This window comes from Microtus ochrogaster, chromosome 5, assembly GCF_000317375.1.
Source record: "Microtus ochrogaster isolate Prairie Vole_2 chromosome 5, MicOch1.0, whole genome shotgun sequence".
NCBI lineage: Eukaryota > Metazoa > Chordata > Mammalia > Rodentia > Cricetidae > Microtus > Microtus ochrogaster.
In genome coordinates this window covers 47820190-47837417 of record NC_022012.1, presented here as the reverse complement: position 1 = coordinate 47837417, position 17228 = coordinate 47820190, and the positions used below count along the sequence as shown (strand labels likewise).

Genomic DNA, 17228 nt, shown 5'->3' with positions numbered 1-17228 from the left:
TGTAGACCAGGCTGGTCTCGAACTCACAGAGATCCGCCTGCCTCTGCCTCCCGAGTGCTGGGATTAAAGGCGTGCGCCACCACCGCCTGGCTAAACTTTTTTTTTTTAATTAACATTGTTTTCATTTATTTTACATACCAACCAGTTTTCTCTCCCTCTTTTCCCGTTTCCTCCACAACTCTCATTTATCCCCTTTTCATCCAGTCCTTCTCCTCCATTCAGAAAGGGGCAGGCCTCCAGCGGCTTGAATAAAGCTTGGCACATCAAGTCGAGGTCGGACCAAGGTCCTCCCCCTGCATCAAGGCTGTGAGTTAATCCAGCAACAGGTTCCCAAAAGCCAGCTAAGCGCCAGGGACAGGTCCTCACTGCTGGGAGCCTTATGAACAAATCAGGCTACACAACTGTCACACACATGCAGAGGGCTTAGGCTGGTCCCGTGCAGGCTCCCTAACTGTTGGTCCAGAGTCCATGTGCTCTCATAAACTCAGGTTAATTGTCTCTGTGGGTTCCCCCATCATGACCTTGACCCCTCTGACTCATACGATCTCCTCTTTCCCTTTCTTCAGGAGGACTCCCAGAGCTTGGCCCTGTGCTTGGCTGTGGATCTCTGCATCTGCTTCTATCAGTTACTGGATAAAGGCTCTCTGATGACAATTAGTGAAGTTACCAGTCTGATTTCAGTAGATGGCCATGGTGTTCAGGCATTCTCGCCACTATTGCTAGGAGTCTTAGCTGGGTCATCTAAATACCAAATAAAAATGGAGTACAGCTCTAAGCAGAGAATTCCCAACAGAAAAATCTCAAATGGCTGAAATACACTTAAAGAATTGTTCAGCATCCTTAGTCATCAGGGAAATGCAAATTAAAATAACTGTGAAATACCAACTTACACCTGTCAGAATGGCTAAGATCAAAAGCACTGATGACAGCTTATGTTGGAGAGAGTGTTCTTAAACTTACTGTGTAGTCAAGAATAACACCTTGACCTTCCTTCCTAATCATGCCTTTACCTGGGGCCACTGAGATTATTGGTGTATAATACTGTGTCTTGTTCAAATTGTTTTTAAATGTAATTTTGTGACCCTTGAGATTATACATCTAGATGTGGGAAAGATGATTCTGGTTAAGAGCATTGGCTACTTTTCCAGAAGACTTGGATTTACCCACATGGGAGCTCCCAACCACCTATAGCTCCAATTCTAGGGGATCTGATGTCATCTTCTGGCCTCTGGCACTGCATGCATGTGGTTCATACATACATACATACAGGCAAAACACCCGTACAAATATAAATAATAAAATTTTAGAAAAGGTGTCTGCTTTAAGTGCCCGTTTTAAAGGAATATTTGTCTTGTTAGCACTGAATTTTTAGAATCTAAAATGTGTTGCTAAGAATTCAGCCTTTTCTATGTGTGTGTCACTTGTATGCTGTTAGATTCCATGAAAGTCACCGTGCTTTTTAGAGTAAATAGGCTATTTCTAGTTAGAATAATCCAAGATTATTTTAATAAATTTATTCATAAATATGCTCAGATATTTATAATCCTTTTAAGTCTAATGCCAGGAATTGTGAATCGTTAAGTATAAGAATTAATCTTTATTTTTGCTGTATCTTTATGAATTGTCAAATTTAATCTTCAGTGGGACCTTATAGAAAAAAAATTTTGTTTTAACTTTCTGGGCCATATATCTGTACTCATTTCTTGTCATTTATAGTAGTAAATGCATGAACATGCTTGTGTTCCAGTAAATTTTTTTTAACAAAATAGCCAACCAGTTGAATTTTACTCAGGGACTATAGAATTTACTAATCCCTGTTATAGGAGAAAGTGAATTGAGAGCAATTTCATGAATGGAATCATTTTAAAAAGTTGGCATTCCAAGGATTTTTTATTTTTAATATCTTTATGTTTTTACCTTTTCATTTTATTTTTAAATAGGAGCACCCAGGCTAAAATGTCAAGACCTCTTGAATTATGTCATGGATACAGTGAAAGATTCATCTAATGGAGCAACTTATGGATCTGATTGTAGCAACATACTACTCAAAGACATTCTTTCTGTGAGGAAATACTGGTGTGAAATATCTCAGCAACAGTGGCTAGGTATGTTTTGAAGGCTGTCATTATTTTCTCTTATAAGATGAAATTTTAATAGTAAAAGCATTATACAACCTACACATGACTCACAGTTTAACATTACATTGATGAAATTATATCATTACAGTATCACTTCCTTAATTCTTTTCTTCTTCAAGATAACATCTTAAAAAAAAGAAAAAAAAAAGATAACATCTGGCTACATATCCTGTTCTGGCCTTTAACTTGCAATCCTCCTGCCTTGGTCTCTCAAGAGCTAGGATTATAGGTATACACTACCATGTTCAGTTCTCAAATTTTATTTATAATATACTTTTAAAATTATGAAGTCATGTATAGTTTATAGTAGATGCTTACTGTCAGAACTGGAATTGCAGATTTCAAAGATTACTGCTCTGTTTTTAACTATTCAGCAATCCAATGATTGAATAAAGTCCAGTCAACTAAAAATTACCATGCCATTTGTTTCAATACACATACGTGCACATACAATGTGTACACACAACAGTGACATCTCAACTGGACCATAAATGGAGAAAGAAAACCAAAAGAGGAAGAGATGTTACAGAAGTTGAAAGCTAGAGTTCTGCCTGGGCGGTGGAGGTGCATACCTTTAATACTACCACTCGGGAAGGCCAGCCTGGTCTACAGAGTGAATTTCAGGACAGCTAGGGCTGTTACACAGAGAAACCCTGTCTCAACAAAAAACCAAAAAAAGAAAAGAAAAAAAAAAAGAAAAAGAAAAAAGGAAATCAAGTGTTCTGAGTTCAAAGGGATGTGGTGGATGGTGGACACTTTAAATGATACAGAAAGGATGAAGTGTATAAGTATTTATTGGATTGGGCAGAGATATTAGGTAACTGACCAGGCAATGAAAATCAAATGCATTAGAATTTGGCTTTGTGGGAGCCTAGCCAGTTTGGATGTTCACCTTCCTAAATATGGACGGAGGGGGGAGGACCTAGGACTTACCACAGGGCAGGGAACCCTGACTGCCCATTGGACTGGAGAGGGAGGGGGAGAAGAGTGGGGGGAGGGGGAGAAGGGTGGGAGGAAGGGGAGGGAAATGGGAGGCTGGGAGGGTGGAAACTTGGTTTTTTTTTCCTTTTCTCAATAAAAAAAAAGAATTAAAAATAAAAAAAAAAGAATATCTTACCCATTGACTTACTTGACATGCAAAGTGCTATTTTTTAATTTCTATTTCCAGATTGTTCAGTGATGTGGTAATGATTGTTTTTTTTTTATTTCTGATATCCTTGTTTTAGCACTTGAGAAAGATATTAAACCCTGATTCCAAATCACTGATCATATAAGTTCTCCTACCATTGTGATGCTATGCGACTTGAGGCCTTACCAGAGTCAAGCCCGTTTGTACAGCATTTCAGCATTGTATTGTAGTCCAGGCTGCTAAGCAAAAATAGCAGGTCTGAAAGGTTTATATCATTTAGTTCCATTTGCAAGTGACAGGATTACTCATGTATAATGTCTCAAGAAATTTACACTTGATAATATTTGAGGTTTGGTTTCAACTTCAGAAACTTATTTCTCATATGTAATTTTACTATCTACTTTGATTTTTTTTGTTACTGGATTCATGGAGAAATTATATACATCTGAATATGTATATATCACTCCTTTTGAAGAAGAAGGATTCTGCTCTTCTGAGATGTCTAGAAATGTCTTTGCCATCCTTTATATCCCCTCTAGCAGAGCATGATGGATTCTGTGATCATTTGAATCATTTCCAAGTAACGTGTGTCTTGAAGTCTGTGCTTTAATGAGAAGCAGTTACAGTTTTGTCTTTTGATATTTCATCTCACCTAATCTGTCAATAAAAAAGAAAATTATTTAAAAGAATAACTCTTCTATATGTAGAAGCGTTTTTACCATTGAGTAGCTATTTCATGCAATAAAAATATGTTGGCATAATTGATATAATTCTATCAACTCTTATTTTGAAGTTTGATTGAAATACTTTATTGCAATATTATATTTAAATTATTTATATTGGCCTTATATCTTGTCCGATACCCAATTTTAAGCCATCTATCCATTTCTCAGTTGATTTTACTTTTCTGCATGTCTCTGACAGAGATATTGGCTGCTTTTTTTTTTTTTTTTTTGTCCAGACTACTATTTTTTAAGGGTGTATTGATTGTATAGTGAATAACTTGGGAGGTAGAGTCAGTGGCTTCCTTCATACAAAGAATGGTTTTGCTTTTAACCCATTTGTTTATAAAAGTGCTATTTTCATGTGGATCAGATGTTCCTCTTCCTGATGCTATTGAGGTTTGGGAAACTAATGCAGAGATGGAAGTATTCTGCCTGCTGTTACTGCTGTGAGGAGTAAACTTTTCTTTTTCTTTGAGTAAGAAGCTCATATCCTTTGACAAAAAGCATGAAACTTTTATACTGTTGGTTAATTACAAGCAGAGTGATTGTAATTACAGTGAGAGTAACACAAGGCCATTCATAAATGGTAATATATTTAAAGAACATCGTTGATAGGACACCAAAACTCTGTCAAAGACTTTGTTAAACCTAGATAAAGGAGTGTGGGCATGGAGAAGTTAGGTAGCTTATCTGAGGTTTAGTTGTTAAAACAGATTACCACACACCTGTTACTTATGTTCCTATTTTAAGTACAATATCTAAACATTGATGGAGTATTTGTTAAATTCAGGTAATCTTTAATGCTCTTGCCTATGGAGAATTATGGCATACTTAAGTTGAATTGTGATATTGAATATACTTTAAAATAATTAGCTAATACTTTTCTCTCCCAATTTTTAGAATTGTTTTCTGTGTACTTCAAGCTGTATCTCAGACCGTCACAAGAGATGAATAGAGTTTTAGTGGCTAGAATAATTCATTCTGTCACTGGAGGATGCTGTTCACAGACTGACGGATTACCTTCACAGTTTTTAGATTTTTTTTCCAAGGCTGTTCAGTATGCAAGGTAATCTAATCACTGTGTTTTCATATTGTACCAAACCGTGTTAGATCTTCTTGCCATCACCATGTTTTAGATATAGTGGCTAAAATATACTACCTTTTAAACAGTGGTTATTTCGGTTGCTCAGATTTGTGATGTAAAATATGGTAATAGATATACAGTATGTAATGATCAAATCAGGATATTTCTATTTTCTTGAACATAGAATTCAAATGTGGTATTTCATTTTTTATATGCACTTGACCTCTATTTCACATCCTACATGAAAAACAAAAACAAACCTAAAACCTTAAAATAGACCAAAGCTTTATTTGTAACTTAGAAACTTAGAAAGCAAACAGATGAAACACTTGAAGATACTGATAGAAGGGACACACCAAATGTTTGTATTCACCAAGCCACCTCCCCCACCACATAAAACAGCTCAGTGTAGTGTGACAAGTTTTAAATTCAGCACAGAGACAGAATCATTAGGACTTGATGACCACCAGCCTTCCTCCAAAATGGCAAACTCTTCAAGTGAGTGAGAGATCCTCTTTCAAGGTAATGATGTGGAGAACAGTTGGGACACCCAGCATCTTCCTTTAGAGATCTTCATGCTTGTGTGTGTGTGTGTGTGTGTGTGTCTCTCTCTACACACACTAAATTATTTCTTAAGATAAACACAGTGATCTTTTGGGATACCCTACAAAAACACAAAAGCAAAAAAGGGATAAATAAAATCACATTAACTGCAGCTTTTTAACAGAAAGAAAATACTGAGAAGAGTGAAGAGATAGCTTTGCAAATGGAAGGGGCTTTTGCATACTGTTTATCTTATTAAAGACTTAACAGCCAGATTATATGACAACATCAGGAAACCGAATAACAAAACCATATCATTAGGAGATAAGATTGGGATGAATTTGATCAAGACATATTGTATGAAATTCTCCAAAGAATTAAAATTGGTTTATTATTACTCTTATAAAAGGTAGGCAAAGTGCTAGGTGTAGGGGTGTACTTCTGTAATTTTCTGTTCTTTGGAGACTCTGTATAGGATGATTTTAAGTTTACAGCCACCTTGGTCTGTATCATAAGAAAATAGATGAGAAAAGAAAGATAATTATGCAATCAGTGAATTTATAATGAATACATTTAACTTCATTAGCTGTCCAAGACCTGAAAGCCAAACCACAGTGCGATAAAGTGGTTCTATAGAAACAGGAAAGGCTATCAACAGTTTGGAGAAAAGATAACTCATTGCATCAGTGAGAGGGTAAAATACTGTCTCAGAAGTACCATTCACTCAGAACCAGCTGTTTCTCCAAGGATCAGATACAAATTTCCTTAATACACACTAAATGTGAGCCTTGGGGTCTTTTTTCATATGATAATAAGGAAAGTTGAGTATCTTAAGTAATTCTCTTCATTTTAAGGATAGATGAAGTATATTGAGAATAAGGTAATAAACTATTTTAGGGAAGTTGAATATCACTTAAGTAATTCCATTTTAAGGATAGATGTGGTATAATGAGAATAATACAATATTTTGGAAACATTGGTACACATCTCTATGACATTTTCTAGTTTATGTTAAACGTGTGAATTGTAGGTATACAAATCAGTTGTGTGTGTTTTAAGACAGTGCTTTAGTAGTAGAGAGATTTAGCAACAATTTTCTTGACCCCAAGTGAGAAGAATATGTTTTTGTTACGGGTTAGTGTAACAGGCTTTCTTGGATGGCCAAACAGCTCCCAAATCAAGACACAGAAAGTTAATATCATGTATGAATGCTCAGTCTTATCTTAGGCTTGTCCCACTAGCTCTTAAAACTTATTTTCACCTGCTTTTCTTCCACATTTTGCCTCAGGGCTTTTTACCTTTCTTTCATTCTATATGTTTTGCTTTTCCTGCTTCTTCCCTGTCTGGCTGCGTGGTTGACTGGCCTTGGGGCTGTCCCTCTCTTTCTCCCTTGTCCTCTTTTTTCAAGAATAGATCCTTCTCTTTTTCTCTCTGCCTGCCCACCCTGTTTATTCCTCTACTGCCTTGCTATTGGCCCTTCAGCTTTTTATTAGATCAATCAGGTGCCGTAGGCAGACAAAGCACCACATCTTTACCTCATTAAACAAATGCAGCATAAATAAATGCAACACACCTTTACATGGTTAAAGTAATATTCCACAGCAGGTTAGTGCTGTTGTGTTTGGTTTTTGTTTGTTTTCCAAAGAAATTTGAACCCAAGATATGATACTGTTTGAAAATTACACTGAGTTGACTTTGTCTTCTGTTGCAGACAAGAGAAGAGCTCTCCTGGCTTCAGTCATATCTTAGCAGCCCTTGTCATTTTCCTCAAGACTTTGGCTGTCAACTTCCGGAAACGTGTGTGTGAAGTAGGAGATGAAATTCTTCCTACCTTACTGTATATTTGGACTCAACATAGACTTAATGATTCTTTAAAAGAAGTAATTATTGAACTAATTCAACTGCAGATTTATATCCATCATCCACAAGGAGCTAAAGCCCCTGAAAAAGGTATAACAGGAAGTTTTTCTGGTTTGAAAACGCTTCATTAAAATGTAAGAGGCCTAAGCATGACATTAATATTCTGTAGATGAATGAAGTGTCTCTGATTAATAGTGTAATTAGTCTTGAGACTGTTTTATACATTTTCTTGAATTTGAATTAGTGGTAGTAAATTATATCTTGCCTTTCTATTGTTCACTAAAGTATGATGCAACCAAATATGAGATATTGCCTATTTCTCTAAAAGCCATTTATCCCTCTTCAGTGTTAAGAGGTGACACACGCTGTGGAGCAAAGAGGTTTAGAAAATGCAGGAACTCGTTTATCTACATGTTGCTTCTTTTTCCTAATAGAAAATAAGAAAGCTAAATTGAAAACAGGCAATCCAATTATTCAGTTTCTAAAGAGGTTTTGTACTTAAGACTTTGCAAAGAGATGTAAGGTTAAACGGGACAATGACTGCACCTTGTGCCTTTAGTTACACCTTTTCTGGAGAATGAAAACAGCAACAGTAAAACATTGGTTTAATTTTCTTCCTGATTGTTTTCCTTATTTATTTTTTTTAAAGATTGATTGATTGATTGATTGATTGATACAGAATCCTGCCTGTAGGCCAGAAGAGGGCACCAGATCTCATTATAGGTGGTTGTGAGCCACCACGTGGTTGCTGGGAATTGAACGCACGACCTCTTGAAGAGTAGTCAGTACTCTCAACTGCTGAGCCATTTCTCCAGCCCTTTCCTTATTTTTTTTAAACCAAGTATTGCTCTTCAGTCTTTTGGAATTAGAGTGAATGACAGCTGACTTAAAAGAACTCCATCATGACTATCTGTAATTGCCTTTGGGCTTACACTAGCCTTATACTAGTTCATTGTGGCTAATAGTGATAATTTTTGTTAAGATGACTGCCACATCAATAACAACACCTAGAATGGAAGATAGCCGTTGTAGCCACTTTCTATTCCATATGTATCAGCTCTTAGATTTCTGTAGCCCATGAAACGATGTGACTTCCTAGTTCTTTGTCTTTTACCCTGTTCTAACCAGGATAAAAAAAAAATCAGGTTGGTTAACAAGTGGTATCAAATGTTAGTTAACTGCATATTTATGGTGGAAATTTGACAGGATGATCAGGCTGCCAGAAAATTCACATGGTTTTATCCTCCAATAATTTATTTTTATGGTATACTGTCTGTGAGAATTAATAACCCTGTATTTTTCCATGAGAATTAGACAGTTGGAGAATTATGTTCACCAGACTTTGCAGACTTCAGGTCAGCATTTTAAGAGAGACTTAAGTTAACTGGAGTATGACTTGAATGGTGTGATAACCACCATAAACGGATGGCATCATATATGTACTTGTTGAAGAAGCTAGTAATAGTTTCCTGTTAACACTAATAACAATTAAACAGAAAGCTAGGCAGTGGTGGCGCACTCCTTTAATCCCACCACTCAGGAGGCAGAGGTAGGCAGATCTCTGAATTTGAGGCCAGCCTGGTCTACAAAGCAAATTCCAGCACAGCCAGATCTATTACACAGAGAAACCCTGTTTCAAAACTCACCCCTCCCCCCATAAATAGAAACTGTTACTCATGTGGAAGAGGGCATATTATCTTCCTTAGGGGACATCATACAAAAAGGGAAGATTTTGATGAGAATGTAAAGACATTAATAACAACCACAGTTACCTAATTATGAAGTGAACCCTTAGGGAGTAGAGTTTTCAAAGCTATGGCCCAAGAGGCATTAGTACTGAAGAGACGCTGGACTGGATGTGATGTTGATGTGAGAGCTGGCAGTGCAGATGGGTTTGTATATAAATACCTGTTTCTGAATTACAGGTGCCTATGAATCAGCAAAGTGGAAAAGTATCTTGTACAACTTATATGACCTGCTGGTGAATGAAATAAGTCACATAGGAAGTAGAGGGAAATACTCTTCAGGATCTCGTAATATTGCAGTCAAGGAAAATTTGATTGACTTGATGGCAGATATCTGTCACCAGGTATAGTAGCTGTTGTCACATTTGAAGTTTCCTGTTAATTTTCTTTCTGCTGTGCTTTTATACCTTCCATGATCACAAGAAGCCTATAAAATTATTCTATACATAAAAAATTATTTTCAAGTTATGTGTATTTGAAATTAACCCTTATAATTGAAAGATAACTCTTTTGAACATATGTCTGGAGCTAGTGGTGACAATCATACAGGGAAGGTGAATATACCTTAATTAAAAAGTTAAATTAGAATTCATGTAGCATAAAATTCACTGATATTTACAATAGTAATTATTCTTAGTTTGTTCTAAGACTATCACCAAAATCTAATTCCAGAGTCTTTCTGTTATCTCAAAAGAAACTTCAGACCCCCTAGCTTTCAGTTAGGTTTATTTGTTTCTCTTAGCTACTAAGCTACTTCTAATATCTGAATGGTTCGTCTGTTTTGGATATTTTATAAAAATAGAGTCATATGTATGTGGGCTTTTGTGCCTGGCTTCCTTTACATCATGTAGTATTTCCCACTGGGCAATATAAATTACTATTTTATTCCTTATAATGGAACAATAATTATATGTGTATAGTACATTTTGCTTAACCATTCATCAGTTGATACCCTACTGTGTGTCTTAAGTAAAACTCTTCTTCATACGGATTTTGTTGATTACCTGGTGGTAGTTTTGCTCTCTTAAATGTTAATGTTAAATTTAAATTTATTTTTTCCCCCCTGAGACAGAGTTTCTGTCCTGGCTATCTTGGACTCTAAGGACCAGGCTGGCCTTGAGCTCACAGAGATCCACCTGCCTCTGCTTTCCAAGTGTTGGATTAAAGGCATTCGCCGCCGCCACCTGGCCAAATTTAAATTTCTTTTTATTTTATTTGCATTGGTGTTTTGCCTTCATGTATGTCTGTGAGGGTGTCATATCTGGAAGTTACAGACAGTTGTTACCTGCCCTGTGGGTGCTGGGAATTGAACCTGAGTCCTCTGGAAGAACAATCAGTGCTTTTAACTGCTGAGCCATCTTTCCAGCCTGGAAATTTAAGTTTTAATCCTGTTGAAAATACACTTTTTGCAGTTTTGGTAAATATCCCCAGGAAATAATGCTACCTACATGCAAATATTTGCTAAGATTTTTCTCTTAATATGTTTATATATTTCTATAACTTGTTAATCATTATGAGTTCCTGTATCTTCATTTGAGAAAGATTTCCCCCAATGTTTTACTAGAAAATTGCAATTGTAGCAATAAAAATGTGGGGTTTTTTTCTTCTTCTTCTTCTTTTTTTTTTTTTTTTTTTTTTTTTTTTGCAGCTTTTTAATGCAGATACCAGATCCGTGGAGATTTCTCAGTCTTATACTACACAAAGAGAATCCACTGATTACAGTGTGCCTTGTAAGAAAAGGAAAATAGAAGTAGGCTGGGAAGTGATAAAAGATCATCTTCAGAAGTCACAAAATGATTTTGATATTGTGCCTTGGTAAAGTGTTTATTTTTCTCATTCAATGTCATTTAATTGTATTTTTCCCAGAAAGTGTCCACTGACCAGAGCTGTCATTTGTCTACTCCCAAACCAGCTAGTAGTAACAAAATGTGATTGCTGTAGCATATTGAGCTAACCACTAAAGGCTCATCTGCTGCACTAGAGAAGACTACCTTCTTAGGTGCATAGACATAGCAGGGAAGAGGGGCCTGGGTGTGCTAGGCAGTCTGTACTTTCTGCCCTCGGGGTTTACTGAGTTATAAACCTCATTAAGAAGACTCCCCCCCCCGCCCCCAGTGCAAAGTACCTTCATGTAGATTGGATTAGCAGTGAATTAAAGAACATTAAGGAATCATAGGGTAATTTTGATCTTTGTCATAGTAGGGTTTGTTTTTGTTTTTTTTTCTTCTTCCTCTTTTTATTTTCATTCATGCGTATTTAAATGTGCCCAATTTTAGAATCACAGATTAGCTCTGATAAGGATCATTAGACTATATCTAGTTAGGCCTCTTCCACTTTGCTGAAAGGGACCAGCTCTAGAAATGTTAAGCAGAGTCCCTAAAGACACTTAGAAATTGCAGGGTTTTTGTGTAGTTTTCACCACATTGCTGGAATACTTAGATGTAATTGAGTTGTGAGGAAAACTATATAGACTTTGTTACTTATTGCTTAACTTTATATTTATATACCTGACAGTTCTACTTTAGATTCTTTATTTAATCAAGAATTACTAGCTCTGCGATGGTGATGCACACATTTAATCCCAGCACTTGGCAGAGACAGGCAGATCTCTCCCTGAGTTCAAGGACAGCCAGGGCTACACAGACAAACCCTGTCTCGAAAAGCAAAAACAAACAAAATAAGAATTACTGAATGACTTTTATGTGTCATACTTTAGACATGCAGCAACGAACAATACAGGATTCTTGGTTTTGAGCAGCACTCTTTCTAGACCAGTGGTTCTCAACCTTCCTAATGCTGCCACCCTTTAATATAGTGTCTCATGTTGTAGTAACTTCAACCATAAAATTATTTTAGTTACTGCTTCAAAACTGTAATTGTGCTACTCTTCTAAATCATAATGTAAATATCTGATATGCAGGATATCTGGTCTATGACTATGACCCCTGTGAAAGGGTTGTTAAACTCCCAGATTGAGAATCACTGTTCTAGAGAATAGACAACACATTGTGTTGAATAATAAATTGGTTTCAAAGAACAAATGTTTAGAAATGTTTAGGTTTTTTTTTAACATAGAATAATTTTGGTGACTAAAGATCAGAAATTTAGTTTTTTTTCTTTTCTCTCTCTCTCTTTTTTTTTTTTTTTTTTTTTTGAGGTTTTATGTAAAGACCTAGCTAGCCAGGGGCTAGAGAGATGGCTCAGTGGTTAAGAGCATTGCCTGCTTTTTCAAAGGTCATGAGTTCAATTCCCAGCAACCACATGGTAGCTCACAACTATCTATAAGGGGGTTTGGTGCCCTCTTCTGGCCTGCAGACAGAATATTGTATACATAATAAATAAATAAATATTTTTTTAAAAAAAGATCTAGCTAGCCAGTAATAGGTTTTTTTGTATTCTGATAATACGTTTCTCCAGGCATACAGTAAACCGGATCAAACCAAACTGAAAGAGTAAAAGAACAGGTTTAGTTGAGCAAGGCAAATTCTAGATGATTTCTCCAGCCCCCCAAGATAGAGGCAGGAGAAGTCATATATCTACCTGAACTAAAGCAGGGAGCTTATATAGGTTGTAGGCAAGGAGTGAGGACGTGTCCACCACAAGCTGGTCTTATGTCCAAGTATGGTCAAAAACAGACTACTTTAGGCAGGAACTTTGGACTTTAGAAGAGCTGACAATTTCAGGGGAGGAGCTGCTGTAGCAGCCAAGAGTGCAAAACTGGGCTTTTTGGTGCCTTTCATTTCTTGAAGATTCTCTGAGAAAGAGCTAGGAATGGGGCTTTCAGATGAAGCAGGAGTGAGCTGGAGGTTCCAATGGAACAGCCAGAGTTGTACTTCTTTCTTCCTTCTGTAATTGGCAGCAGGGCCTAGTAAATATCAAGTTATTCTATTTTGAAAGCACTATGGGAAAGAGTGAAGATGATACTTTAGTTAGGATACATAAAGGTATGTAATTTTTGTTTTTCGCTTCTTTGTTTTTTTTTCAAGACAGGGTTTCCCTGTGTTGCTTTAGAGCCTGTCCTGGAACTAACTCTTGTAGACCAGGTTGGCATCTAACTCACAGAGATCCGCCTGCCTCTTCCTCCTGAGTGCTGGGATTAAAGGCATGTGCTACAACTGCCCAGTGGGTATATAATTTGTATATTTGTTTCCTTTAGGTTGTTAATGGGATTGAAAAAAATTTCAGATTAATTCTTTTTTTTTTTCTTTCAGGCTACAGATTACAACCCAATTAATATCAAAGTATCCATCCAGTTTACCAAACTGTGAGCTGTCGCCATTACTACTAATACTGTACCAGCTTCTCCCTCAACAGCGGCGTGGAGAACGCACACCATATGTGTTGCGATGCCTGATGGAAGTTGCCTTATGTCAAGGCAAGAAATCAAACCTAGAAAGCTCTCAAAAGTCAGATTTATTGAAACTGTGGATTAAAATTTGGTCTATTGCCTTTCGTGGTATAACTTCTGAACATACACAGAATGAAAACTTTGGTTTACTTGGGGCCATTATTCAAGGTAGTTTAATTGAACTCGACAGAGAATTCTGGAAGTTATTTACTGGCTCAGCCTGTAAACCTTCAAGGTAGGTTGCATTATATTTGATTTTACATGTGGACATAAGTGGATTCCTTTTGTAGTTTGTTACTTCAGTAGAAGATATATTAGGTTTTGTTTTGGGTACTTTTGTTTGGACCCAAATGCTTAATAATACAGAGGTTTTTTTTTTTAGGCCAATTTAGTTTTTTGTTTTGTTTTTTTGCAGATAGGGTTACTGTGTGGCCCTAATTTCCTCCACTTCTAGAATTGGCTATCCTCAGACTTTAGAGATATCTGCCATCTGCTTGCCTCTGCTTCCCAACTGCCTGGATTAAAGATATGAATCATTGTGTTCAACCTTTTTATTTTTTTAGGCCAGTTTTCTTTGAAGGATTATAAAGTTTAAATCTTTTACCTATAAATAATAATTATTCACTATTCATAAACATTTTTGTAGTTGTGTATATTTTTATTGGACAGACAGAAAAATCAAGAGTTTTCTCAAATGTAACCTTTTAACAAAATGTACCTTGTATTGCTCCGAGCTTGAGAGGCTCAGTGGAAAGCAGGATAAGTAGGTAAGGCTTCTGCTCCTCAGAGAGCTTGTTTCTAAACGTTGTCTTGTGTTTCTTTATAGTCCTTCAGTATGCTGCTTGACTATGGCACTTACTATCTGTGTAGTTCCGGATGCAATGAAATTGGGAACAGAGCAAAGTATGTGTGAAGTAAATAAAAGTTCCTCTATAAAGGAGTCAATAATGAGATGGCTCTTATTCTACCAGTTAGAGGATGACTTAGAAGTCAGCACAGAACCGCCCCCGATTCTTCAGAGGTAATGGTAATTTATTGGAATGCTCCTGGATTCTCGTTTTGTTTTGTCTGTACATGTCTACTTGTTTAATTTTATAAGGCTCAGTCTACATATTTAATATCAGATAGTTTAATTTTATAATCATAATGCAGAATTTCCTGGAGTTATGTCTAAAATACTGAAGTTACCTGTATCTTTGTGCTTGATCATTTCTAAAATAAAAGATTACATCACTGTAGGATATGGGAGATGGTCCTGAAGGATAGACACATAATTCTTGTTAAAAAATTTAGAATATTTATAAACATTCATAATTGTGGTATATCATTTAATATTTTGATACTTGTATACATTATAAAATGTTTAAATAAGGGTAAACATACTATCTTTTCAAATAATTGTAATTTATATATTAGGAACACATTGAAAACTATGACTTGACTTATTTAGAAAATATACAGTAAATTATTATGATCACCCATTCCATAGTACGACATCAGAATGTCTTTCTCCCTTATAAATTATACCTGTTCTTTTTTTTTTTTTTCTTTTTCTTTTTTGGCTCATGTTTTTGAGACAGGGTCTCGCCATGTAACTGGGTGGTTTGGATTGGAACTCAGTATATAGACGAAGCTGGCCTCTGGTAGGGATTCTCTTTCCTCTGCTTTCTCAGTGATAGAATTAAAGGCAAGTGCTACCACACCTGGTCTGGAGTATTTCTTTGTGACCTTCTGAGCAATTCCCTTACCTTGTTCTTATTCCGTGATCAGAATGGGTGTTTTCTGGTGAAATTCATTACCTGAGTGATAAGAAAAACAAAGTAGAACTTAAGCCCTATTATGGGCCCTGGTTTACCTTTCCCCCAGAGGGTAGAACTTAGTTTATAATCTTTTATCTCAGAAATAGTATTGGGGGAAGGAGTGCTCGAAAAATAACTCAAGCAATTAAACAGCACATGGCTGTTCTTCCAGAGGACCAGGGTATGATTCTTAGCACTGACGTGCCTGCTCACAATTGTCTGTAACTCCAGTCCCAGAAACTTACACCGCCTGCTGGCCTAGTGGGCACCAGGCACACATGTACAGACATTGATGTGGGAAAAACACCCATACACATAAAAATAAGAATATTAAATAAATAATTTTTTAAAATCCTACTTTTAAAATTATATATAGCTTATTTTTAGTAGTGCTGGAAACTATAGTAGTATTGTTCCAACCTCTTTAATAAATCTTTCAAATACTAAGAGATTTAGGACAGATGAAAGCATTTTTAGTTTGGGATCTGAGTTCTAGGGGGTCATAATTTGTAGCTTTAAACACATAGAATATGATCTTTTAAGTAAAGCTTTTTTTTTTTTTTTTTTTAGTAATTTTCCTCATCTTGTACTGGAGAAAATTCTTGTAAGTCTCACTATGAAAAACTCACGAGCTGCAATGAAGTGTTTTCAGAGTGTGCCAGAATGGTATGTTATATAAGAAAATATGTGATGTTTTAAGATATAGTATTAATTAAACAGATAATTCTGACTGTGTGGAAGTTTATTACTAATTATGATCTAAGTTGATCTGATTAAAGAAAAAATTATAGTGGTATATTATTTGTGTTTTAATAAATAAAATTTGCCTGAAGATCAGAGAGCAGAGCAGCCAGAGGACCCAGGTTCAATTCTCAGCATCCACATGGCAGCTAAAAATTGTCTGTAACTCCAAGATCTGACACACCTTCATACAGACAAACGTACAAGTAAAACGCCAATACACATAAAACAAAAATAAATTATTAAAAATAAGTACAAACCTAACAACCTGAGTTCAATCCCTGGGACTGACATGCTAAAAGTTAGAACTGAACTGACTCTGGCTTCACACATACATCTGTGGCATGCATGTGCCACACACACACAAACTCTCTCTCAACCTAACTAGCTAAGTGGATGGTGGGGAGGCAACAAAACAAAACAAAAACCCAAAGAAAACATCTTGGTGAGAGTTGGATATAATGATCTCAATGATCTCCTGTGGTCCCAACACTGAGACAGAGGCAAGAGTATCTTGAAATCAGAAGTTAAGACCATCCTGAGCCGTGTAACTAGAATCAATCAACCCTAATTACAATTAAATTAAAAATATCTAAAACCTTGTTTTTAGTTGATTGATTTAAAGACTTAATTTTGTCATTGTGACTGAAAATAACTCAGTGATGTAAAGATACCCAGTCTCTCAAAGGCATTAAATGAATGAGAAATCATGCATTTTGGCACTAAAAAGAAGGCAATGTTTTTTATTACATTCAGTTATCTAGTGTTAATTGTCTAAAAAGTTCTCTGAATTTGTCATTTAAATTGTAGCTTCTATATTTTTGTGAGTAAAGTTTGCTACAGAATGATGACATTTTTCAATGTGAATTTAATTTGCCCGTAGAAGAGAAACATTTGGCAGAATAATTCATGAATTGTATGAGCAGTCTTTGAATGCTGCAAGTACTTTCTTGATTTTTTTTTTAGATATTTATTTATTTATTATGTATACAATATTCTGTCTGTGTGTATGTCGGCAGGCCAGAAGAGGGCACCAGACCTCATAACAGATGGTTGTGAGCCACCATGTGGTTGCCGGGAATTGAACTCAGGACCTTTGGAAGAGCAGGCAATGCT

At 36.1% G+C, this 17228-nt stretch overlaps 1 protein-coding gene across 2 annotated transcripts in view; it reads left to right on the top strand.

The window, feature by feature from the left end:
• Nucleotides 1-17228, top strand: part of Atm (ATM serine/threonine kinase) — a 103213-nt gene that overhangs the window by 7486 nt on the left and 78499 nt on the right. Inside the window, exons 5-12 of one of the 2 annotated variants that reach the window (XM_026779117.1) lie at nt 1941-2105; nt 4893-5058; nt 7331-7569; nt 9405-9568; nt 10873-11039; nt 13436-13807; nt 14399-14593; nt 15942-16037. In XM_026779117.1, coding sequence (XP_026634918.1) covers nt 1941-2105; nt 4893-5058; nt 7331-7569; nt 9405-9568; nt 10873-11039; nt 13436-13807; nt 14399-14593; nt 15942-16037 — 1564 coding nt within the window. Of the gene's footprint in view, nt 1-1940; nt 2117-4892; nt 5059-7330; nt 7570-9404; nt 9569-10872; nt 11040-13435; nt 13808-14398; nt 14594-15941; nt 16038-17228 lie in introns of those variants that run through there. The other variant, XM_026779118.1, reaches the window with a different exon arrangement.